Source organism: Fusarium oxysporum, chromosome V (assembly GCF_013085055.1).
Source record: "Fusarium oxysporum Fo47 chromosome V, complete sequence".
Taxonomy (NCBI): Eukaryota; Fungi; Ascomycota; class Sordariomycetes; order Hypocreales; family Nectriaceae; genus Fusarium; species Fusarium oxysporum.
This window is the reverse complement of record NC_072844.1, coordinates 1377193-1402721: the sequence shown is the minus strand read 5'-3', so window position 1 is coordinate 1402721 and position 25529 is coordinate 1377193. Positions and strand designations below refer to the sequence as shown.

The 25529-nt window shown below is 49.8% G+C and overlaps 8 protein-coding genes across 8 annotated transcripts; 6 read left to right on the top strand and 2 right to left on the bottom strand.

Annotated features, from left to right (window-relative positions):
* Positions 1 to 193: 193 nt before the first annotated feature.
* FOBCDRAFT_222956 (ribosomal protein L10e/L16) lies at positions 194 to 1260 on the bottom strand. Its single transcript, XM_031183713.3, has 3 exons — positions 1154 to 1260; positions 607 to 991; positions 194 to 553 (listed from the first exon to the last, which is right to left on the bottom strand). Exons 1-3 carry the CDS (start codon positions 1196 to 1198, stop codon positions 318 to 320), a joined length of 666 nt encoding a protein of 221 aa, XP_031039355.2. The 5' UTR covers positions 1199 to 1260; the 3' UTR covers positions 194 to 317.
* Positions 1261 to 2302, top strand: FOBCDRAFT_222954 (50S ribosomal protein L30e-like protein). The gene is made up of 3 exons (XM_031183714.3): positions 1261 to 1563; positions 1623 to 1777; positions 1969 to 2302. The coding sequence occupies exons 1-3, from the start codon at positions 1485 to 1487 to the stop codon at positions 2065 to 2067; spliced, it is 333 nt and encodes a 110-aa protein (XP_031039356.1). The 5' UTR covers positions 1261 to 1484; the 3' UTR covers positions 2068 to 2302.
* A 1329-nt stretch (positions 2303 to 3631) lies between these two features.
* Positions 3632 to 5879, top strand: FOBCDRAFT_34237 (uncharacterized protein). Its single transcript, XM_059612142.1, has 2 exons — positions 3632 to 4494; positions 4549 to 5879. Exons 1-2 carry the CDS (start codon positions 3894 to 3896, stop codon positions 5814 to 5816), a joined length of 1869 nt encoding a protein of 622 aa, XP_059464875.1. The 5' UTR covers positions 3632 to 3893; the 3' UTR covers positions 5817 to 5879.
* A 5521-nt stretch (positions 5880 to 11400) lies between these two features.
* On the top strand, positions 11401 to 14245 carry FOBCDRAFT_34226 (vacuolar segregation subunit 7-domain-containing protein). Its single transcript, XM_059612141.1, has 2 exons — positions 11401 to 12675; positions 12730 to 14245. Exons 1-2 carry the CDS (start codon positions 11559 to 11561, stop codon positions 14133 to 14135), a joined length of 2523 nt encoding a protein of 840 aa, XP_059464874.1. The 5' UTR covers positions 11401 to 11558; the 3' UTR covers positions 14136 to 14245.
* An 869-nt stretch (positions 14246 to 15114) lies between these two features.
* On the top strand, positions 15115 to 18160 carry FOBCDRAFT_222941 (U4/U6-U5 snRNP complex subunit PRP6). Its single transcript, XM_031183706.3, has one exon. It carries the CDS (start codon positions 15202 to 15204, stop codon positions 17992 to 17994), a length of 2793 nt encoding a protein of 930 aa, XP_031039348.1. The 5' UTR covers positions 15115 to 15201; the 3' UTR covers positions 17995 to 18160.
* FOBCDRAFT_34215 (uncharacterized protein) lies at positions 18155 to 19032 on the bottom strand. The gene is made up of 3 exons (XM_031183703.3): positions 18775 to 19032; positions 18610 to 18725; positions 18155 to 18539 (listed from the first exon to the last, which is right to left on the bottom strand). The coding sequence occupies exons 1-3, from the start codon at positions 18884 to 18886 to the stop codon at positions 18369 to 18371; spliced, it is 399 nt and encodes a 132-aa protein (XP_031039345.1). The 5' UTR covers positions 18887 to 19032; the 3' UTR covers positions 18155 to 18368.
* A 1105-nt stretch (positions 19033 to 20137) lies between these two features.
* On the top strand, positions 20138 to 22042 carry FOBCDRAFT_34209 (uncharacterized protein). Its single transcript, XM_059612140.1, has 4 exons — positions 20138 to 20446; positions 20498 to 20724; positions 20776 to 20949; positions 21015 to 22042. The coding sequence occupies exons 1-4, from the start codon at positions 20343 to 20345 to the stop codon at positions 21884 to 21886; spliced, it is 1377 nt and encodes a 458-aa protein (XP_059467200.1). The 5' UTR covers positions 20138 to 20342; the 3' UTR covers positions 21887 to 22042.
* Positions 22043 to 22206: 164 nt separating this feature from the next.
* Positions 22207 to 25092, top strand: FOBCDRAFT_222933 (uncharacterized protein). The gene has a single exon (XM_059609622.1). The coding sequence runs from the start codon at positions 22312 to 22314 to the stop codon at positions 24835 to 24837; it is 2526 nt and encodes an 841-aa protein (XP_059467199.1). The 5' UTR covers positions 22207 to 22311; the 3' UTR covers positions 24838 to 25092.
* The last annotated feature ends 437 nt before the right edge of the window (positions 25093 to 25529 follow it).

The following is a 25529-nucleotide window of genomic DNA, read 5'->3' as shown; positions in this document are numbered from 1 at the left end:
AGCTGGTCGATGAGCAATTGTCTGACAACGATAAGCCAAGCAGTGCATGGCTTAGAAATTGAGAGGCACATTTCACAGGGTTACAGATCTCAGAAAACATATCCCGTGCTTAGATAAGACCTACCACTCTAGTCAAAGTCAGAAATCTTTGAGTGATATCATTAATGATGCGGTGCACGATGAGGAAACAGAGTTCTGAATGCAAGATTTCAATTTGCCTAACCGGCACCTTTCAACTAGTAAAGTCTCGAGAGGTCCTTATTTGACAAGCCATTTTGACGCCAGAAAACCCAGATTCCATCCTGTCCATCATTTCTTTAAGCCTCAGACTTGAAGGCATCGGGGAAGCGGCGGATGTTGCGCTCCAGAGAACCGTGGTTGGAAAGGAACTGGACATAAGCACCGTCGACCTTGACGCGGCCAGCAGCCTTCTTGTCGAGGTACTCCTCACGTCGGAGAGGGGTGAAGCCCCAGTTCTTGGAGACAATGATCTTTTGTCGGCCAGGGAACTTGTACTGGGATCGTCGGAGGGCCTCGAGGGCAATGGCACGGTCTGGTAGTTGATTAGTAAGATGGCTTCAAAGTGGCAAAACGGATTACACATACTAGCATCACGAGTGCGGACGCTCATGAGAATCTGGCCAATGTTGACACGGGCGACAGTGCCGTTGGGCTTACCCCAAGCACCACGCATACCGGTCTGCAGTCTATCGGCACCGGCACAAGACAACATCTTGTTGATACGGACAACGTGGAAGGGGTGGGCGCGGACTCGGAGGTGGAAACCCTCCTTACCGGTGTTCTTGACAAGGTACTTGTTGGCGCAAATACGGGCGGCCTCGAGGGCCTCGGAGCTCAGCTGCTCATACTCGTTGGAAACGAGGTGAATGCAGAGAGGGAAGTCGTCAACATTGGCGCGCTTTCGGCCAAGATCGAAGATTCGGATCTTGGGGTCGGGGACACCACGGTTGAACCGAGACTTGGGGTACGGCTGGAAGGGGAATCAGTATGATATTATCTTCAGAAGTTTGTGATTCATAATCAGAGAGGCCACCCCGCAGAAGCGCAGCACTGGGTATTTCGTCGCGGAAATGAAGCAGCGAGGTCAAAATCACGATATTTCTGGAGATGATTCGAATAAAGAAAAACTCACCTTGTTCTTGCAGTACCGGTAGCAACGAGCAGGACGGCGCGCCATTTTGTCGGAGTTTTGATGGATATCCGGTTGATGGTGTTGGTGTAGGAGAAAGCAGAGCAGCACACAAAGAATGTCCCAAACAGCCTTTCTCGCAATGTCTGCTCATTTGTCAGCGGATGAGGTCAGCGGGTAAATATCGGCTTAGGGCTCTGCAACTGCAGGAGCGTATCGGGGTTAGCCCACTCCACGCACTTGCCTTTCAAAAACCCATGCAACTTTTTCTTCACACTTTCAGCTTCCATCAACGAACGTCAAGTCACCGCCAACCCGTCGCCCAACAATCACAATGGCCCCCCAGAAGAAGAGCAAGAAGGATGCCAACAGCATCAACTCCAAGTTGGCGCTTGTTATGAAGTCCGGAAAGGGTATGCGTAGAGTCCTGAGAAGTAATCAAGGACGAACTTTTGACTGACCGATTTTGCAGTCACTCTCGGCTACAAGTCTACCCTCAAGAGCCTCCGATCCGGCAAGGCCAAGCTCATCATCATTGCTGGCAACACTCCTCCTCTCCGCAAGTCTGAGCTCGAGTACTACAGCATGCTGTCCAAGGCCCCCATCCACCACTTCTCTGGCAACAACGTAAGTCCCAAATCGCTAGGTCTCTTTACAAATATCGTCATGTTGCCGGAAACTCCAACATGATGCTTCTCGGAAATGTTGGCTTGCTTGACAACATTTCTTTGGTCCCAAGAACTTGAGTTCTTGTGGCCTACCCAGAGAAGAAGTCATCCGACTTTGGAGGGTTCATAGGCTTACATGTCCACCTACAGATTGAGCTCGGTACCGCCTGCGGTAAGCTCTTCCGTTGCTCCACCATGGCCATCCTCGACGCTGGTGACTCCGACATTCTCAGCGACCAGCAGGCTTAAGTGTCTCGCTGATAGAGAATGCATTTTATGGCGTTTGGGGTAAAATGGGTCCAGGGCATTTGAGGATATACCAATCTGAGTGATGAAAAAGCGACAACTCTTAGTGAGAACATGCGATGCAAGAAAGCTGGCAGTTCTCCCCTTGACCTATGCGTCTTGGGCTTCGTTGGACTTGGTATCGATTACCAGTTCAAGCCAATAAAAAATAAAGCTCATGAACATTGTTCCCCGCCAATATATGTCTTGTCCCTGTGATTGTAACATTGGTTGTCATGCAATTGGTTTTGTTAATGCCGTGTTCAGTGTTGCGACAACAGAGCTCTAATGTAATGTATGAACTCAATCACCCCATTGTCAAGCACGCAATACGGAAGCATTCCCCTTCACCTGTATATAGCATTTTGTTGCTCATTATCCATACTTGAACAAGGTTTCCTAGTTCTTAAGTCAACATGTTATCTTCTGTATTATCCCTGTTCTAGAGGCATTAATCCTTCGAGGGTAGGAATGCATGGGTTGTCGAGGAGCAACCCGCTACTTGGAACGCATGACTTACCAACTTTAAGAGCCACTGACTTAATTGTAAACCATAAGGTTCAGGCCTTGAACGTGCTGTGACCACGCTAACCTGTGTTGCGATCAGAATTTCGAAAACTTGGGTTAGCTGGCTGTGAGTCAACTGCTACGTGGCATACATATAACATGATCAATTTTAAAAGATATGCTCTGACGCGGCCTTCATGAGTTGCTTCCTGTTGCTCATTCCTCAGCCACTCAAGTGATACATTGACGGGCAGTTTATCCAAATCTCAATTGCCAATCTCCCATTACAATTCTTCCTAATTTCCAGGCGCATCATTAAAGGCACTTTACCAGAGGCCATGCACAGTACGCATGGATCAAGTATGGCCCTGTTGTTTGCGGGAAAACCTCCAGGCACAAGCAAATGTCCCCAACACCTTCTGGGGAAGATCCGTGACATTCATTAATAAAAGGGCCCATAAGGAGCTGTTCCACTCATTGACACGACAAAATAACATTCAACAGCCACACGTTACCTCTTACGACGCTACCGCGCCAGCAGTGTTACGGATATAGATTGGCTGCTACAGTATGAGTAAATAATTAAGATTAATGACTGTACTTGTGTACATCGAAACCTTCCTAATGCTCCATATAGGTAAACCATAATGGAGGGAGGCTGTTGGCAATAGAGTGTGAGTCCCTGCATATCAGGTCAGCCAACACCCATCGAATCCTTTGTCCTTAGCTGGCAAGTTTTGCAGCTTCGTCCTTCAACATCTGCACGGTATTCACTCTTCTGCAACAAACCCCAAACTGGAGTCGTTTCTTCGGCTCATCACTATCAATACAGTTATACAGTATAGCACAGTATTTCCTGGCCTGGCGTAGCCTGTTTCAACAGTTGGCTGCTTGGATGCCCCAGAAATATCGACCTTCTGGACGCCGACGCCACACACTAAAGTGCAGGCCCCTACCCCGTACCTGGCAACGTCCCTTCTGAGGCGCAGACGGACTGTCCGTTACTGTATTGGACAGACAAGACACACTCCTATTTCAGCTTCGACCCTTCTTGTTGGGTTTATTATCTTGAGTACGTTCCAGATCACCGGGCGAACGTGCAACATAATCGGCCGCAAGCAGAAGACACGACACTACCGCAGGTTTAAGCCGTACAATATCTATACTCGACCTCGAACAACCTGGTGTTGCTCTCGCTCCCTTGAGACACCGCCAACTCTTCTTACGCTACATCGCTAAAAGCATACGACCCAACACAGCCCAACCAAACAAAACAAATAAATATGTCCGCTGCTACAAAGAAGCCTCCGGCGGGTGGTGTTGGCCGAGTTTCTCATACCGAATCTAATTCTTCAACAAGTCCTTCTCCCTCACGTTCCAACTCTCGATCTACTACTCCTACCAGCAATGGCCATACCCGCACTCGATCGCTACGAACAACTGCGCCTGTGTCGGCCCGTGCTGCTATTGCCAGAAGGGATACTCTGAGTGCTGCTGAATCAGACGCTCGAGCCGAAGCTGCTGCTGCCGTTGAAGATCTTCAGAAGCGCCTAGAGAATGAAGAGAAGTCTTCCCTTCAATACAAGCGCCAGGTCGAGGTTCTCCAGTCCAAACTCGATGAGGCGGTCAAGGAGTCGGCAAAGTTGGAGGAGAAAGCACATGAATACGAAGAGCAGATTGAGACTCTGAGTAACGAGAAGAGGGAGATGACTCGTCAGATGCGTGAGATGGAGTCCATTTACGAAGCGGAACGCAGTTCGATTCTTAAAGAGAAGGAAGAAATGGCCAGCCGAGAAGAGGAGATGCAGGCCATGATCCAGCGGCTCAAGGACAGCCTTGCCCAGCGAAACAACACGGCGGAAGAGAGTCGCCCTTCGAGACAACGTATGTCCACATATTCATTCTCTCTGCCATCTTCCCCGCTCACTGGTTTTCCAGATTCTGCCGGTTCATCGCCATCGCTCGAAAACGGCAGCTTCGCACCTCCATCCTCTATACAGCGCAGCGACTCGCGGAATAGCTCAAAACTCATTCTTCAGAAAGACAAGCTCATTGAGTCTCTACGACTGGAACTCGCTGAGGCTCAGATTAAGCTGGTCGAGTCAGAGAACCAGGGTGGCGGTCGCCTACACGAGGTAGAACGACTTCTCATGGAGGCTCGTATGGCGAACGCTCGACTTATGGAGGACAACGAGAGCTACCAGCTGCTTCTACAGGAGCGTACACTCAAGGGTGACTTTGGACAGAACGACTTCAGCTACATGGGCAGCAACTCCAACCAGGACGCCCTGGCTGCACTCGAGGGCAAGGCGGCTGGTTCTAGTCTTGCTGATGAGTTGTCTGAAGCTACTGAGGGAGAATCTGTCTCCGATGGTGACCGCCGTCTTGAGGCCGAGCTGAAGTCCATGAAGGAGCAGAACAAGGCGCTCACACTATATATTAACAAGATTATTGAGCGCCTTCTTCAACATCAGGACTTCGAGTCCATCCTCGACCAGTCGAGCGATTTGAAAAGCCTCCCAGATACCAACAAGGAGCTTCCTCCAGCCCCTGCCGACAAGCAACAGCCTGGGGCAACAATCCTCCAGCGAGCCAAATCCATGGCGGTCGGGCCTACCAAACCGAGGCCTAGGCCAATCTCCGTCATGCAACCCTCCACCAGCTCAAACCACACCGACCCTGACAAGGCACCTAGTATACCGATCGGGTTATCACGTTCAACCAGTACAAGACGGAGTCCACGGCCTCAGAGCGACCAATATACTGGGGCTGCCAGCCTGGTCAGCCAGATGTATCGGGGGCCAGACGGCCCCGTCTCTCCACCACTTGGGACTCCACGGCATTCCCAAACCTTCTTCTCCCCGCCGAACAACTCGGGCAACCCTAACGCGGCCGCCCGGGTGCCTAGCGGAGCCTCGGTGGCCACCTCCGGCAACTTTCCTGGGATGCGGAGTGAGACGTCCAGCTTGAGCGGAGAGTCTGGAGAGTTATCCATGTCGACGCCGCCCTCGCAATCACCACCCCGATCCCATAATGATAGGCACACAACGTCGTTCGCGGGAGGCAAGCCGAGGCCGCTTCGACTGGTCCAGGAGAACCAGGAGGCTGTCAAGGACAATAAGCGATCCAGCTGGTACTCGCCATTCACCTGGGGGGCCAAGAAGGAGGAGCAGCAGGTACCGTCCGGCAACCCAATTCCCGAGTAGAGCGGGATAGGGCTGTAGGAAGGGCCTGAGACTGGAGAGAAGATGCTACGCAGTGACACAGAATTAATGAGACGTGACGCTTGGATATGTATGTTCAGAGGGCATCCTTAGGGACTGATGACTGGTCATGTACGATTTACGTCATTAGATATAGCGGCGTTGGGTTCATGGATTATCGTTGGCTGTATCGACGCCGTCTCGCAAGCAATGGGTGGTGTTTTAAGGATTGTCCTGTTTGTGCTTGGGATAGGTGATGGACAATTCCAAGCTAGTATGGGAGCACATGACTGTTGACGACGAACTGAGAATGGAGGCATGATGTTTCTAGATATAGACTTACGGAAAGCACTCGTATAGCGAGTTTACAATCATGAATATAGTTGACGATATTGGTTTCGCGAATCTAGGGGCTTTTTGTTAATCTTGGATAACGTGGAATAGCGTTGTGTCTTTTCTAGGGCTGGCATTCTAGGCGTACTATAGATATGGATGAATATACAGCGACACAGCCTGAATAGGAATGTCATATTTGATGCCGTAAATTACAGGCGGTATCAGATCTTGAAGGTCATTGAGTCACAAAGCTTTTCCCCCTCTTCCTAACCATCGCTGGCCTCATATGCAATGGAATACTACATATCAAACCTGACCAACCGCAAGTTGACGGGCTGCTGAATTGTCAAGTTTAGTGAGATGACGTTTCCTATCAGACCCTACATGCATCCTGTACAGAATCGATAGTTCTTCCCATGGCAACTCTACGATGCTACTTAACCGAGCAGATAAGTGTACAAGCATGTACAAGTTGCGCGATTTCAGTCAAGAGCCATGATGTGTAAGGCAGCCATTCGAAAGCGCGCGCATATACCACGACTGGACAACACAGCATACATACTGTAGTCCCAGGGGATTTAGGGTGGTTGTGATAAGACGGGACAAGTGGTCCGTGGCACAAGGAACATCCCGTTGACAGCTCAGACGGCGCGACGCGGGATGATCATCTGCGCAGGAACCCGAGGAGGCGATAGGCCGTGTTCATGACATGTCAGCCCTGGGAATGGGGGAGGACGGGAGGTGATACAAAACAAGCAGGACAAAGAATCCAAGAAATAGCGCATGTGGAGGGTACGTATTGTTTTGTGATTCAAAGGGCGCGATCGGGATTGTGACTGTGATTATCATGATGCGTTATGTTGATGATGATTTGTGGTTGTTATTTGTCCACCACCAACAAGGGTTCAGATTGGCAGCTGACTCTGATCTTGATTCTATTCTCACAAAATCCGTTGAAGGAATCGAAGCCAAGACGGTTGAGGTGGCTAAGCATTCTATTTGGAGACTGGTTAGCACCAGTTGATGCCTATCAAGGCTGAATCGAGATCCCGCTTTTCTTATTGTAGCATCTCGAAACTTGTCTTGTCTGTCTGCATGAACTTGGCTACTCTCATGTTACACAAGCCAGGGTTGGAGACTTTCTGGCAGGTTTTGGGGTGTTGATACGAGGCAGTTCAGTGAGTGTAAGAGAGAGAGAGAGAGAGAGAGAGAGAGACTCGATCTCCTACTTATAAATAGTTACAGGGTTAAGATAAATGAAATTATAAACATATCAGTGCATACAAGGTCAAGCCCTGGGCCGACATTGTTAATGAAACTCATCATAAGATAATTAGAAAGGTGTATGTATTCCCCTGTTCGTTTGATACCCAAGAGGAAGCTAGGCAGGAAATACACATGCCATTCACTCCCTGTGTGACTTCTAGCTTGGCTATATCGATCTTGACTACCGTAATTGAGCTTGTTCTGACCAAGACATTGAAATTTGTGGCTTGAGTCTTACCCTGAACTTGAGCATCTGCTGTTCAAGCATGTGGCACACTTGCAACCTTGGTGGAGAAGGATGATACTCGTGTCAGACTGTGAGAGGCTGGAGAGTTGAGAATAGTGGCTGTGACTTGAAAGGGGCTAAATACTTACCTCTACTGTTTCTTGTTCGATTTTGGTTTTAGGCAGGAGGTAGTTGACGTAGGTCTGAGCATAGACTTCTACTCTATAGTGAACGGAAGCCGAATCTCAGATCCGAGATACAGACAGCCAAGGTCTTCATCCGCGTCTCGGAAGGGCGAGCGGATGGTACCCCTCCCAAGTTACTATTACTCCTCTATGCATGACGAGAGGATGCCGACGCGTGCATTATGTGCATGGCTTTCAGATGATGCTGGTCCATGTCTGAGACCGAGGTTCATCGACAGGATCCAGGGTAGTTCGAGTAAGAGGAGTTTGATGGGGGCATGATTAACAATGCAGAGAGAGACAAGACTTTGCAGTGCAGATTTAGCAGATCCCAACAACACGTATGATTTTGTCTCTTCCATATCGACAAGTCTCAGACCATTTTCAAGACAAGAGCCGAGGCATTGTTGTCATGATGAGGCCAGCAACACGGCCCTAGCAGAGAACGGGAACTTAGCATCGTGCAACCACATAGGTACCTACCTACATGCCTTGTGACAATATGTAGCAACGTTGGCGATGGCCATCTATCTTGCATATTCATCTTCTGGGGAAACATGGCTGACAGCATCAGCGGCATATATTTACATATGTACGGTATCACTGTGTTAACTCCGTCCCTCCGCCTCGACGCAAGCATCAACCAGGATCTTTCACCCACAACAAAGTACAAACCTTCAGCATCTGACAGTCCCGGACAATTCTTTCCGGTCCCCGGGTAGCCGAGATAGGCAAGCAGTATCATCAAAATGTGCGGTCAGAGCAGTCACGGGGTTTGAACCGCGATACCCAGAGTATACCTGAAACTGGTATTCAAGAGTCGGTGAGGTATTGTAGTGTCAGTGTACTAGGGCTAGGACTGCCGTCGTGCCTGAGGTTTGAGCACAACGAGGGCCTCTAGAAGCGTTCTGCGGTCTCCGGGGGACGTTGATGGTTGTTTCCGCCTGGTTTGGCTGGTCAAATGGGGCTTTCTTTTGCTAGCGGATTTGCCCCGGTCAGAACAGAACGGCCTGCTGGGACAGTGTGTCAGGGGATGACCGGCTATTGTCATTGGGGGCTTGTCCTACGACGGACCAAGTCCATGACGTGCAGGCTGAAGATTGGGGCATGTTCAAGGCAGATTCAGATTCGTGTCAATCCAATGCGAATGAGTGAATGTCAAAAAGAGAAGATGATGCAGGCTTGAAGTGTCCACATGATCATGCTGATGAGCCGTGCGGCAACACCACGCATTGCATCCCATTGTATCCCACCACTGGCCCACTAAGAACCGTTGTCAACGTGGCTCTGGAAGCTCTAGCTATGCTAGCTGCAGTCAACAAGACAAGCCCTCACTGGGGTGTCACAAACACTGCATCGCATAGTACCCAGAAGTACGGAGCAGACTATCGTGCAGTGGAGGAATAGGGCTAGAAAGGTTGAAAATTTCACTTCTGACCGTCTTTGTAAGGTCCAGGTCCCTCCTGGAGAACCACTGCTGCTCGTCTTTATAATCAGCGGACCCTGCCGATGCTTCTGTGTTGCCCTGATGATAGTGACATTGTCTGAGAATATCCGAGACTTGAGACTTGGCGTTGTTGCGAAACTTAGATTCAGACCAGAAACACCGATGATTGGAAATTGGCAAGACTCTTCTATTCTCTGAGTCTCGGTGTAACAAACCTGATGACCTATGAAGAGAATGGAGCCTTGTAACTGCAATAAGTTAGCTACTCGCCCAAGTCCACTACCTACACAAAGAAGCGAAATGGAAGTCCTCTCGCGACGATCTGAGAGCGGGCAGAGAAGGCATTTTTGGTGTGGGAGCAATCAGGTACCGGCTACAGGGATGACTTCCGCCAAACAAGGGCTCTCCGCTCTGCTTACGATTGGATCCTTGGTGTCGCGCCTGGTGCCAGGAACCGGTTGCAGGGGCTATTGCGAGTGCGAATTTGAAAGGGACGGGGCTTTGCGGTTGAAGAAGCATTTTGAGGCTTGAGATGTTGTTGGGCTGAGATACAGAGAGGCTCAGTGTGAATTTGATACCCAGACAAAGGAAGCTATTCACTAGGGGCAACAATTAGAGTTACAAAGTGGCTACTTTATTCCGATTCCCATCGTCATCATCGCCATTGTTGAGCATCACTTGATGAATGGTCTTGGCTAGCTTGAGCTTGTTAGGCTTAACATGTCTATCAGGGAAAGCTGTCAACATCGATCGCCTTATTCGAGTCACATGAGCATTTATCATGGCGTTGACCTTTTTGAATTATAATTGACTTTCAGGAACCAGTTCTGATAACCAAGTAGTTGCTGAGAAACAGCCATCAGCCAGTGAGTGGGCTACAACGTTGGAAGGTTTGTTGAGTATCCTTCAACTGCGTTAGTCGTTCAGCCCTGTGACTAGTTATTGTGATACAGAAAGACGTAATATTACTTCAATGTGCATATAACAGTGATAGAAAACAAACATTTTCATCATATCAATGTCGAAGGCGGCACAATCCGTCACTCACTTACAACCCCAAACCACACCCACTCAGACTCAGCGAGGAGAGGCGGAAAAAGACATCCTTGTCGGGATCCAATGAACTGCAAATAATTGCGACATCATCGTGGTTGAAAACTCTGAATAGCTCGTGAGGTCTGCTTTCTTTTTCGTCTTTTCTTTTCCTGTTGCTCTATTCTCTGCCCTAAACCATAGCCTGATGTTGGATGTAAATCAGTGTCAGCTTTAACACCCGCGCTATCCTCCCTTCAATCTAGACTCGTCCAACCCAACAAGACATTGACTCTCTGTGTCTCCAGGGCTTTCGTACCAAGGCGACCCGACAGATTGTGTCATGCTTCAACGCTAACTGCAACTGACCAATCCAATTGATTTACCCCAGCCAGAACTTGCCCCTACGTGATTCCTTTCTGGTTCTTTTCCAGGCCCCATCCCGGGAGCCAGCCCATGTCTCTTATTTTGGGGGGCGCTGCTCTTCCGGAAGACTCTCTGAGTGAGCGAAAAAAAAAGGACAAGAAAAAAGGTACTTTGATCTACGTACCCGGCTGCGTCAGTAATCGGATTTTTAACCAGGACCTGACGGGAGTGCGGATATAGGTACGGCCGGGTACAACACCAGCGTCACCTTTTCTCTCACATCCACATCCATCACATTACGGCCAAGACTACGTCCACCACCATCTTCTCGCCTACACCCACCGTCACTCCCGCCAACCACTACCATCATACTGTACTTACTCACTTGCTCGCTCGCTCGCTCGCTCACTACTACTTACTCTCGACCTCAACACCACCACCACCACCACCATCACGTCTTTTACGACAATAAACGGTTTCACTACATCTCGTCATCGCACCGTTTTCTCTATCCTGTACATGCCGACTGTTTCGCCCTCGTTTAGTTCAATACTCTTCCTACCTGTCTAGTCAACCTGCATCCGCCCTCACCCTTTGTCTGCCCAGCCATATCCCGCCCGTCCGCTTGTGTCGTCTGCCATACACTCGACAGACAGGTGCCAGCAGCCGTCCGGAATAGGTTGGGTTAGCTTCTCTTTGCAGGCTTTCCCTCCTGGACATTCTCGCGGCCCTCGATCTCGGCCATACGCCCATTCTGTTTCAATGACGAGCCAACCACAATGATCTATTCTGAAATCTGCTTTGCAATTCATTGTCCCTGCTAAGGCCCGTCCCGGTGGTATGCTCGCTAGGCATTCACTCCACCATTCCCACAGGCCACCGTCATCATGGACAAGTCATCTGCCGTCTCAGACGGCACATCTGGCGTCGGTCGTACGTCTCGTAACGTGACCGACCCATCTGCAACATCCTCAAGCGCAACAACAGGAAGTCAGAACTCAAAACAATCCTCTGCCAACAATTCTGTAGGTCCTTCGCCCTTGGCCTCAAGAGATTCTTCCCCCACGCGACGCCCTCGAAGGACTGCTTCAGCAAACCGCTTGCCTGGTAATCGATCTCGTAAAAACAGCCAAACCGATAATAGTCCTTCACGCACGACACGACCAAGCTTGTCCTCCGCTGCCCCATCGCGCTCATTGTCCTCGACCAACACTCCAACACTTACACCTTCCCAAGAACAACAACAACAACAACAGATCCAAGCACCGACCCCACAAAAGCCAGGCTTCAACGCAGACCTCAAAGACAGCCCGCGATGGCCCGTATCGCCCCGCCTGCGATCGCCTCCCCCCCAGTTTAGTAACAGACCGGCAATTCCTGCACGTCGCAGCGAGCAGGATCTTCCTTCCATTAGTGTTCAACGACCTACGCCGTCGCCGCAGCCTATGGAGCAACAAACGATATCGGAGAGCGAGATGGAGGAGTTGCAGTATCCATCTGGTATGCGAACTCCAGCTCGCGTAGCGTTGGAAACGGTTCAAGAAGTCAGTTTACCAAACTCTCCCAATCCTCCAAGCGGGTCGGCTTTAGTGGAAAAGGTGAAGGAAAAGTTATCAAGCACCGACAACTATTCTGATACCGCACTTCCCGATGGACGGGCTCTACGAGCAAAGAACAGCTTGGTCGGTCAAGAGAGTGGAAGCGACACCAGCAACAACAAGGCGGAGACAAGAAGACCGACATCCGTTCCTCCACCCATAATTACTCGACAGTCTAGTGCCATGTCGAATAAGCAAATGAAGTCGAAGCAGGATGGATCTATACAGACCATGACAGTAGAGACCGAGACTGTTCCAAGCGTGCCACAGGTTGCGCTCACAACCGCCCAGAAAAGTGAAGGAACAAATGGAACTCTGAAGACGAAACAGAGCACGGAGACAATAAAACCGAAAAAGGATAAGAAGAAGGTTACACGCAAACAGCCCCCAGTAAACGCAGGGAATGGTGAGCCTGAACTAGTGACACTGACATTGAGGGATGTTGCTAATATCTATCCAGCATCCTCCAAAGCTGATGTTTTCGAGGCAACGATTGCTAGCGCTGTTGACGAAGCAAACACCTCGGATTCTGAAGAGACCTTTGTTTACGACTCTAACCCTCCGGATGGCAATGATCGGGCTGGACGCCGATTTCATTCAAGGACTCCCAGTGCTACATCTATGGCTAGCCAGGCTGATCGCCAGAATCTGCGATCCATTTATGGTATTATGGAGAGTGGAGGACCTGCTCATGGACCCAAGAAGACGATGAAATTCGTCAACACTTTTACCAGCAACGGAAATGAGAGCTTAGCAGTCGAAACTGAGGATGGCAAAGGCTCTAACCGCAGTGGTGGCAGTGGGTCAACACGAGGTACGACGAGACACCATCACCACATTGGTCGCTGGGGCAGACAGCCTGGTAACGGCCATGCCTCGCTATTTGATAATGAGTCCCCATTTCCGAATGCTGCGAGGTCGAAGCTCGCTGGACCTAATTCTCGCAATTCCTCAGGGCCACCGAGCCCGCGCAACGCTCACTCCAACGCTCCGCGCCATTTTGGACATAAACGTTCTGCGATGCAGATGTCGTCCAGTTACGATATGGATGATACGACAGGAGCAGATGATGAGCGTACACCTCTTCTCGGCTCAGTCCGCTCAGGTCGTTCAGGTCGAAGCCGGCGTGGGCCGCACAACCTACGACAGGCCGAGTCACAAACTTTTGCAAGACGGTCGTCATACTTGAACCGGTTTGCGGCATGTTTAGTACTTACCATGATGTTCATGCTTGTCATTACTGGCGCTATCGGCTTCATGTTTGCTACTTCGCAGCCGATGACTGGAATCGAAATCACTGCTATCCACAACGTGGTGACCAGCGACCAAGTATTGATGTTCGATTTGACCGTCAAAGCACATAATCCTAACATCGTCGTCGTCACAATAGACCACGCAAACCTAGAAGTTTTCGCGAAATCTGAATATACAGGAACAGATTCGGACTGGTGGGCGCGACCTTTCCCTCACGGCCCAGATGATCTACGTGTGTCAGATGACCCCGAAAACGACCCTCCGCTGGATGATCCCGACCCAGATGATGACCTTAGACCCAACGTTCTTCTGGGACGGATCACAGAATTCGATAGTCCTCTTACTTTCGAGGGCTCTCTTTTCCACCAAGGCACCTCTTCTTCAACTGGAGAGATGCAACTCGAATACCCTCTGAACAATACAGTGGGGGGCTCACGACGTTGGGAGCGAATTTACCAGAACGAATTTGACCTGATCGTTAAGGGCGTGGTTAAATATACTCTTCCGATGAGCGCCCGTATCCGCAGCGCCACTGTATCAGGGAGGAAGGCCGTCAGTCCAAATTCTTCAAACGATCCTTCGAACAGTACCAAGGTTGAACCTTCAAACTAGATGGGAGGCTGCCCCGAGAGAGGCAGAAGCCCTTCTAGCCTTTCTTTTGTCAAGTCACCGTTTGTCTTGTGTATTTTGAGCGTGCATAGCATGTCACATTAGGGAGCAGCGGCGTTGGATGTAAACCTCCATCCACATTACGGCTGAACATCATAGGGACATGAGCTTCCAGATTTTGTTTCATTGTTTTGTTCATTGGTTTATAGACAGGTTTAACACCTATGCTTCCTGTCCGGTGTTTCTTGGGTTGTTTTCACTCCAAGCCTGACCTGGTGAGCATGTACAAAGTTGTGCCGTGTGGTACGGTACACATTTGCTTGCTGGGAGTAGTCTTCGAGAATGGTTAGGGATGGAGTTATTGCTTTGATTTCGTTTCACAAAACCCATAGAAGGAAAAGCGGCAACTATACGTTGTAATTTTAACGGCTTATGAAACACACAAGAAGAGAAAAGAAAGTCTTGCCGACTTGAAGAGGAAGATGTGGATTGGAGCACATATCAAATGCTTCGTAGTTAGGACGGGTAGAAGAGAGCGATTATATCGTTGAATGCAGAATTCAACAGAAAGTCTGTTACTGTCATGAAAGAAAGATATCCTTGTAAAATCTATATGAAAGATGAGCTTCTCATTGTGGGAACGCTAAACGCAATCACTTTTGGGCCGTTTCTCAGTTTACCTCATGGACATGGGAGATCAAGGCGCTTCCCTACTCGACACAGTATCATGGCCCTGACAGAATTTAGTATTGGTGACGTCTTATCGTAGGTGTTTGCAGATGTGAAGCCTCTTGGTATTTTTTATAGTGGCATTTCCTGGGACATCTATAAAACTGTTTCTGCCAATGAACGTTTGGCAGAGTCGTTCGTAGAGGGTGTCAGATTTCAACGGAAAGTGGCGGACTGTGGAGCCTAGAGCTCTCTAATTTTGACCCGCATTTATGTTTTGGACTGCTTCCATTCTCATCTGAGCTCTGCGCGACCTTGATCTTCCCTCTTCAAACCTCGGGATTGGATTCAATCGACACACTCATTAATTTAATAGCAAGACAAAGGACTCGCCGTCAGCATGTCGGGGCGACGCGATTTCCTCAATCAGGCTGCCCCTGAGAACTATGTCGCTGGTCTCGGACGAGGCGCAACAGGTTTTACGACACGATCCGATCTTGGCCCTGCTCGAGATGGACCCAGCGAGGATCAGATCAAGGAGGCTCTTGCGAAGCGTGCCGCTCAGCTAGGTCTTGCGCCGGATAAGAAGGGCAAGGATAAAGAAAAGGATGAAGACGAGGGAGGTGACGAAGAACGATATCAAGATCCTGACAACGAAGTTGGGCTCTTCGCTGGGGGTGTATACGACAAAGATGATGAGGAGGCCGATAAGATTTGGGAATGGGTGGATGAGAGAATGGACCGGAGAAAAAAGCAGCGCGAAGCACGAGAGCAGGCCGAGAAGGACGAATACGAACGAAACAACCCGAAAATTCAACAACAGTTTTCCGACTTGAAGCGAGCTCTGGCGACTGTTACTGACGATGAATGGGCAAATCTACCCGAAGTTGGCGACTTGACAGGCAAGAACCGGCGTAGCAAGCAAGCGTTGCGACAACGATTCTATGCTGTTCCCGACAGCGTCATTGCGGCAGCGCGTGATTCGAGCGAGATGGGAACAACAGTTATGGATGAGGGCACTTCATCCAACGCTGGTGGCAGCGATGCTGCGGATGGTACAATGACCAACTTTGCCAAGATCGGCGCGGCTCGCGACAAGGTGCTCAAGTCCAGATTGGAGCAAGCTGGGAGCGATTCTGCTGCGCCAGGTACATCAACTAGTATCGACCCTCAAGGCTATCTTACTAGCCTCAACAAGATGCAGATGAGTGAAGCGCAAGCTCAAGTTGGAGATATCAACCGTGTTCGCGAGCTTTTGCAGTCTGTTGTCAAGACGAATCCCACAAACGCTTTGGGTTGGATCGCGGCGGCGCGACTCGAGGAGTTGGCAGGCAAGAGTGTAACAGCACGAAAGACGATCGACAAGGGTTGTACACAGTGTCCTAAAAGTGAAGATGCTTGGCTTGAGAACATTCGACTTAACAGCGATTCTCCAAATGCAAAGATTATTGCGCGAAGAGCTATTGAGGCCAACAACACATCAGTCAGACTATGGGTCGAGGCAATGAGGCTAGAGACAATTCCAAGCAACAAGAAGCGAGTTATCCGACAAGCGCTTGACCACATCCCTGAATCGGAGGCTTTATGGAAGGAGGCAGTGAACTTGGAGGAAAACTCCGATGATGCCAAGCTGCTCCTAGCCAAGGCCACCGAACTGATTCCCCTCTCTGTGGATCTCTGGTTGGCCTTGGCACGATTGGAGACACCAGAGAACGCTCAGAAGGTCCTCAACAAGGCTCGAAAGGCCTGTCCTACGTCACACGAGATTTGGATCGCGGCTGCACGGTTACAGGAACAGCTCGGACAGGGTACCAAGGTCAATGTTATCAAGCGTGGTGTCCAGGTCCTGGCGAAGGAGTCTGCGATGCCCAAGCGCGAGGAGTGGATTGCAGAGGCAGAAAGATGCGAAGAGGAAGGTGCCATTATTACCTGTCAGAACATCATTCGGGAGACTCTAGGTTGGAGTTTGGACGAGGATGATGATCGCAAAGACACATGGATGGAAGATGCGAGGGCAAGTATCAACCGAGGCAAATACGAGACAGCCAGGGCCATCTACGCCTACGCACTACGGATATTCGTCAACAGTAGAACGATGTGGATGGCAGCAGCAGACTTGGAAAGGAACCATGGAACCCGAGAGTCGCTCTGGCAAGTGCTGGAGAAGGCTGTGGAGGCGTGCCCCAAGAGCGAGGACCTATGGATGATGCTGGCCAAGGAGAAGTGGCAGGCTGGCGAGGTGGATAATGCTCGTCTCGTTCTCAAACGTGCCTTCAACCAAAACCCCAACAACGAGGATATTTGGCTTTCCGCTGTTAAGCTAGAGTCAGAAAATGGCAATGGCGAACAAGCCCGGAAGCTTCTGGAGATTGCCCGTGAGAAGGCTCCCACAGATCGTGTATGGATGAAGAGTGTTGTGTTTGAACGAGTGTTGGGCAACATCGAGGCTGCTCTAGATCTTGTCCTTCAGGCCCTTCAGTTGTTTCCTGCAGCAGCCAAGCTTTGGATGCTCAAGGGACAGATCTATGAGGACCTCGGCAAAACTGGCCAAGCGAGAGAGGCTTACGCCACAGGAGTCAAGGCAGTACCCAAGTCTGTTCCCTTGTGGCTTCTGTATGCCAGGCTTGAGGAGCAGGCCGGTCTTACCGTGAAGGCTCGATCGGTGCTTGACCGTGCTCGACTCGCTGTGCCAAAGAATGCGCAGTTGTGGTGCGAGTCAGTACGACTAGAACGTCGAGCAGGCAACACAGCCCAGGCCAAGTCAATGATGGCAAAGGCGCAACAAGAAGTCCCCAAGAGTGGTCTCCTCTGGGCAGAACAGATATGGCATCTGGAACCTAGAACACAGCGCAAGGCCCGCAGTCTCGAAGCTATCAAGAAGGTGGACAGCGACCCCATCCTGTTTGTGGCTGTGGCGCGCATCTTTTGGGGCGATCGTAAGCTGGAGAAGGCGCAAAACTGGTTCGAGAAGGCTCTTGTGCTGGACAGCGACTACGGCGATTCTTGGGCTTGGTACTACCGGTTCTTGTGCCAACATGGTACGGAGGAGAAGCGGGCAGATGTGGTGACGAAGTGCGTGCTGAATGAACCTCGACACGGCGAAGTGTGGCAGGCGATTGCCAAGAAGCCCACAAATGCGAGAAAGAGTTGTGAGGAAATACTTAAGTTGGTGGCTGAGGAATTGGAGCAATAGGGTTGTCTGATATTAGAGAGACTGGCACCTGGTGATCACCAGGGATTATATTGATAAATGGATTGGAGTTCTGGACTTGGTTATATGAAACTAATGAGCTTAGACAATATTCGAAGCGGTGGATAGTCTTTAAACACCGCATGTCACCAAAACATGTACGTCTTCTTCTTGTTGACCGTGATTCATTGCTCTTATACTATCGAATTACATTGCATGCAGAGACCCAGAGCTATCTCACGGCCAGTCTCATGCCGCTGGGCCATGACCATTCGCCCGCTCAATCCCAAAAGTGATACCCCAGGCTCCGACTTTGATAAAATAAGTAATACAGTTGCTTCATCTTGATTCTTGATTCTTGATTGTTGAGAATTCGCTTATTTGCCGCCACCGAACCAGCTCGAGATACCGCCCTTGGCCTTTGCGGCTTCCGCCTCGACACGGTGGTCGAACTTGTCGACTACTCTCATGGCCTCGGCCTTTGCGTCCTTGGCGACAGACTCGACATTGCTCTTGATGACACCAGCCTGACGGTCGGCTTCGGCAGCCTGCGATTGGGTTAGGACATGATTGCAACGTACTAGAACATAATTGTAGTGTTTTGGGGAACAAACGTACAACACTGTCAATCTTGGCACCGGCAGCAGCACCAGCTCCCTTCAGCTCACCCTCAGCATTAGGGGAACGGCCGGGGAGGTGGCTCTTGATATCGGCAGCAACGCTATGGGCGTCACCTATTGAGATGTTAGTAGAATTATTGGCATTGGGGTTGAGAGCGCATACTCTCGGCCTTCTTCTCAGCAGCTCGTGGGTTGCCGCCAGCGGCGTAGAGGTAGTATCCGATACCAGAGACAGCAGCGCCGCCAAGAATGAGAGGAGTGCGAGACTTGGACATTTTGATTGATTTGTAGTTGTTATTTGCGAAGGTGTGTGTTGTTGTGATGTGTTTTTAGAGAGGGTTGAGTATGGAGTGACAAGATGCAATGATGGATGAGGAGATGATGGCCGGGTATTTATTATTGTTAAGGCAAAGGAAAGTAAGCTCTTTTCTAGGCTAGGTTGTTACCTTGGAACTACCTCATACCTCATAGGTAGGAAGATTCGCTTGCAAGTCAAAATTACTTGGTCGTGCCCCTCTTCTTCGTCAATCAAATTTCCATGTGCTCATATGCGAACCTGGAAAGGATGGTTGCAAGTACATGACGTAACGAGGGCGGGGAGACCAATTGCTCGGATCATGAGGTGATGAGTGATGGCTGAACTGAACGCGGATACGTACTATAACCTTGGTGGGCTGACACTGCTACCTATGAGCTTCAATTGGTGAGTAGACTAGGTACGGATGCTTGACGGACAAAGCATTACCTATGGTGCTGTGGTAGAGATACCATGACACTAGTAATTCTGGTCGTGGAGGTGGATTTATTAATCTTCACTGAAGGTGTAATCACATCTCTCTGTGTGACACAAGATTCTCAGGCGCATACTCCAATCGTTTGTACTGGCAGCAAGGTGTCCTTCAGTTTGCATCTAATTCTTGATGTCGTAATATGATTCACTTCTAGTGACAGAATTGAATCTAGACTTTTTTGTTGATCGAACATTCTACGCTAAAGTGATGAACCGCCGACGGGAGCTGCACCTCATGGATTTCCTCCAGGGAACGGCCCCACTGAAAGATGCAAGTACCCGACCCGCCGTAAACCGGCATTACATCATCGAACTTCAGTAGTTTATTCTTCTTGGACCTGGCTGAAGCTGTGACGACGATCGATCATGAACGACACGGCTTACTTGTCTGTATATATTTTTCCAATTGAGTATACACTTTACATTTATTTTGACCATTAGCTTCGCGTCTATGCTTGCTGCCACTTGCTTTTTCTTTTTTTCTTTCTTGTTTTGGCCCCTAAACTGAAAGAATTGTATTATTAGCTCATGAAACTTTCCATTGGATATTTGCTACAATAATAGAGCATCATTATCAACACGGAAGCTGCCTCAGCTGAACGCCCCGCCACAGTCTCCTAAAGCAGGTTGGAGCCCCTAACAGTCAGTAGTAGCGCCTCCTCCGAGCTCACAACGCCATAATGTCTCTCCTAGTCTGCTTTTTTTGACACTTCACTTTTTCATCTTTTACTCTAATCACAGCGTTACCTTATTCTAAGTGACACTCTGATCATCTAGTGTCAGCTGTCTCCATTGTTGTCTAGAGACGCGGCGGAATAGCCTCCCACGTGCCATCATTCGTTTCAAACACCATACGTAATTCATCTCCGCCATCATTGACAACCTAAACAAGCTCTCTCCTATCTGTGACCGGGCCATCAGCCCCGGGCGGCACAGCTGCAATGCTGAGGGTCAAGAGCTCGCGTCGTCCCGCGGGACTCAAGCCTACAGATTACGATCATGAAATTGCCCTAGTCGACCACGATGCCTCCGCGACACCGGCAGGGTCAGTTACACCCGAACCTCATAATATAACGAGATACTCAACAACCTCAAGATTGTTGGACCTGGAGGACGAACACGAGGAGGAACAACAAGGGAATCGTGACGAGCAAGATGGCGGCCAAAAGAAGCCATCGAGCAATACGCCCAACAATGCTCACACCAATGAGCATGACGATTCCCATACTGAGGGTGAAAGCCAGACCCATCCATCATCGAACCGCATTGAGAACGGCCAACCTTCAACGCCCCCACAAACAAGACCATCCATTGAAGTCCAAGGTCAGTATGGCCCGCGATATCGGATCTCAAATTAGTCTGACGTATCAGCAGAGCCAACCCCCGACGGCTTTCATGGAGATCATCCACATGTGAAGCCAAGGAAGCCTCATGTCGAACGCGAGACAGCGATAGACATCCTTTACGAGAATGAAAGGGGTGGGTTTCTCTGCGGCATTCCTTTGTTTTCTTCGCAAGCTCTTGGAGGTCTTGATCCACCTGCTTGGAGTAAGTCGTCAAACCCAGAAACATGAGTCACCTTTATCGAGTAGACATTGACGTTTTTGCTTCAGCCAACGGGTACCATAAAGCTTCGCCAAGCAACATCCATAATGCACAAGTTCCCGACCCTACATGGGAATGGGCGTGGCCCGAATGGCGAATTAACTATCAAAAAGGTGTCGACGAACATGGCTGGGAATATTCCTTCCACTTTTCAAAAAAGTTTTCCTGGCATAGCGGCAAGTGGTGGAACTCGTTTGTTCGAAGACGTGCCTGGATTCGCAAGAGGGTGCGAAAGAGACCGGAGGAAGTGTCTGCCGATCCGCACATGCTCAACACGGATTACTTCACGATACGGCCAGCTTCTCACAAATCACCAAAGTCTCGCGCGAGTGTCATTAGCAGTCGTCTCAGTCGCTCGAGTATGAGCCAGATGTCGGCCGCGGACGCGGACGAGAATCCTGCCGATATTGATAACGTGGACGACCTCATGCGCGCTCTTCGACAAGCCAGGATAGACCGAGAGAAGCTTGACGCTGTCAACAACTACATGGAACATGCAACGGACCTCCAAAACCTTCAGCACGAGATGCATGAGATAATGTCTTTGTTTGTTTTCCAACAATCACGTCGCATATTGCTCAGCAGATTGATGGAGATTCATGACGAGACGACAACCCAGATGAAGAAGACGAACACTTCTGAATTACGAGAGCGAAACCAGGCATTAAAGGATGCCGTCCATCATGCTGATGAAGAGGTTCGGAAGCTAGCCTACTGGAGCGATGTCAAGCAAATGGCCGAGAGCGGCGAGGCGAAAGAGGCAGTCAAAGAAGATAAAGGGTGGGATGAAAGTTGGGAAGGTGTCGACCAGAGCGGCGGCGCTCATCCAATGCGGGAAAAGGCTATGGTTAACGGTAAAAAGGAGGCATCGGAGACGTGAGTGAAAACGGTTGTCAAGTTTCAACCTTGTGATGAGCAAAGAAACATGGGCATCTGATGGGAAGCAGACAAGGCGTTGTTGCATTGGTGCAGCTGGCGATTTGATGCTGGTAACTACAAGCTACTTGGTCACTATTGTAATACCTTTATAAGTTTACTACATACATGATTCGTTTTGGTTTATCACATTGACATGGCCTTATACACGACGAGTCAAGTCGAGATATGACATTCGGGTGCCCACGTGATGCAATGGCCGACTTCGCGGGTCCGTTATCGCGATAACAGATAACGCCCGCCCGCGCCAATCTTTTTTCCGCCATATTTTGAGACTACTATACCAAGGTATCTAGTAGCCAAGGACCCAGCTCTCAACGGGGGGCCTCTCGAACTAAGACGCCTTCGACGATGCGTGAATTATAACAAATGTCCCTGGCGATCAAGTCAATATGGCGGGCTCGGTCGCGATGCTCTGCCTTCTCAGGACCTTTCCCAAAATCAAGGGCCCCATTGCCCTCCAGGATATCCAATCCCTACGCTATCCGGCTCGAGTCAACGACAGCATATTCTGATGGGACAAACTCAACTGAACCCCCAGAAACAGCTCTTGTAGCCCTTCCTGAGAGGTCTCTCGAAGTGAGCGAACAACAGCCTGAGCAGGTCATTGCCAACCTAGTTACAGACGATACTCACGAATCCCGCAATCGAGCCTTTAAAGATGCGTTCAGGATCGATGCGCCTCGACTGGTCGAAGACAAAGATGCTATGAAGCTCTTTAAACCTGTGATCGGAAAGCCACTTCAATATCCAAACGAACAGGCGAACAAAGCAAGCGTACAGGAGCATAGGCGGGACGCACGACGACAGGCCGGCTTGGGTGTGGTCTGGAGCCACTTCGATAAGACAGTTCCGCAATGGATAGAGTGTTTTGGGCTAATGAAGCGCATGACACCGCAATGGAGCGAGAGGGCCAACATGTCGGCTGTAAGGATCATCCTACCCAAAACGTGGGATATCGAAGTCAACAACCAGAATCTCGAATATGTCGACTCTGCGACGGGCGTGCTCCAGAAACTACGGGCAGTGGTGGATCGTAATCCTTCTGCCATTGTGCTTCGTGGACAGAGCAAGATATTGGTCAAGGTGGCCGACGAGATTGTGAGGTATTGCGAAGACGCTGAAATCTATGAGCTGGGAGAAGTGGCGGCGTCGGATTACAAGACGAGGCAGCTGTGGCCAACCATTGAAAATGCGCCAAACGGAGGCGCCTCGCTCCCTGATGACCATAACGACAATATCTGGGTGCACAAAGAGTACCAGCCTCACTCTCTCCATGTGCCATACGAGCAGATCCCGCGACCGCCCTTATGGACACATGACAACTTTGAACACTATATCTCAACGCTGTGCTATGGAAAGGTGCCTCCTCATCTAGCAATCAGGTTCTACGGCCAAAGGCGTGTGAATGGGAGATATATCGATACGGATGGCATCAGGATTAAGCTCATTGTTGATGCCTTTGAGGACCCTGCTGCAAAACCATTCATTACTGTCCCTGTCTTGAAAATGGCTATTTCCATGATGGCCTTCCGAGGTGGACATCGTGCCTCTGCCAACCATCTCGTACAATTGGGAGAGGAATTAGGCATTCCCATGGACACTGATATATACAACATCATGCTTGAAGGCTACACTCACAAGCGTGATATTGGCTTCTTTTATAGGTTTCTCCGAAGGATGCAGGCGCGCTATCATCACCCTAACATTCGAACATGGCTGCTTTTCCTTCGACTGGTCAGGGGTGAGGACGAAAGGAGGCAGGTCATTGTGGCCATGTACCAATTGGGGATGTTCAATCACCAGGCCACGCGTCGCGGGATCGCCGATGTAATGGCCTCTCTCGATGCATATGCTGCTTTCAAAGCTGGAACACCTCTGAGATGCTTCCTGGACGAGCAGAAGGAACGCTATGGTGAGGGCTGGCTAGCGATTGATGGTCTCAATAGTATTGCCACTGAACTACTTCGCTTCCACCGTCCAGAAGATCCTCGAATCGAAGATTGCAAGAAACTGGTCAGTATCCATACCGATTCAGGCCACAGAGTTGAGCTCAAGACCATCAACATTTTCCTCAGCCACGCGGCCAAGTCTAGAGATTGGGATACTGCTCTCTGGGCTATGTCACTCTTTAAGGACGCCGGCTGCGAGCCTGACCAGGAGACTTATGGTGCTCTCCTGTCACTTGCGGTCAAAACACGCTCACCACATGCCCTCGGAACTGTCTACTTCTACGGCGTCCTCCATCGTCAGCTCCAGAAGGGATCGAGAAACTTGCTGAGCCAAGTCCTCCTTCGCACGCACAAAGACCCCTTTTGGAAAAAGCTTGAGCATCAGCCAGGCATTTTCCCTAGACAGGCAATCCCTGATATTCTAGCCAACAAGATTCCTCGTCTTTGGGTAGTCATGTCCCGAGTCGAGCGTGTCATCCTTGACAAGTGGGCGGGCTATGTTCCCCTTAAACCCCTCGAATATGCGCTCGGACTTTCATATCGCTCCAATGACCTGCCCATGCACTCCCAGATCAGCGCTGGTAAACCCATTCAGGTGCAGGATCTCATCGTCAAGCTTCGCAGAGCTGACGGTCAACCTGGGAAAATCAACGTGCGACTCAAGGGTCGTTTCGATCCGGCGCATATGATTGAGGGTTGGGATGAGTCTCTGGCAGATTCAAATCATCCGAGCATAGTACAAGAAGAAGAGCCTGACAGTTGGCCTGATGTTGATGATGATACTCCAAAGCTTTTGTCGGCAGGGCCCAAGACGAACCCAAAATCGCCTGGCGGTGGTCAAGATGGTCCTCCTGAAGGACCAGATTCCACTCCTTCCCCTGAAGCTGCTCTGAAGGAGCTCGAGAAGAAGCTCGAAGAAGCTCGAAGAAGAGACTCGATTTAAGTCTTGCTGAACTTCTGTGAGAAGCGTCACATACAATCCCTATATAACAATATCATATTTTCATCACCTTACATCACTCCACCCTGTATATTACAATTCCTTCTAGGATGCCTACCCATTTTACCCGTACTTTCAAGGGGCAGATTATGATAGAAAACCACGGACATACCATGTACACTAGCAAAAGCACATTTTAGAAGAGGACGGGCGAGACGGAAACCAGAACATCGATAAATAAAAACGAAGTTATGAGAACACCACGAATCTTCACTACTCGCACTAATTTACGGTCTATCTTGCCCCCGAGATCAGTGCATGTGTTCACCCACATTACATAAGTGCCAAAGTCTATAGGATTACAATGAAAGCTCCTGGAGAGATACGGATATAGATGTTTTCCAACTCACGTCTGAATAAACCGAGCCTACCGTTCAAAAAACAACAATGGGCCGTCAGTTAGTGTCCTGTATATGCTATACTGCCTCTTAATCCCTCTAAAAACAATCCAACCATACTCGAGCATATCATCCCAGCATTGTGGGGGGGAAAAGCTGGCTTTCGCAACGGAAGATTGGAATGAGACTGATGATCTCATGGCGACGTGAAGAAAATGGGAATCCCATGCGTGCGTAAACATCAAAAAAAGGTTTCTCTCGCTCTTCTTTCTCTCTTTCTTTCCTTGTATCCGCCTC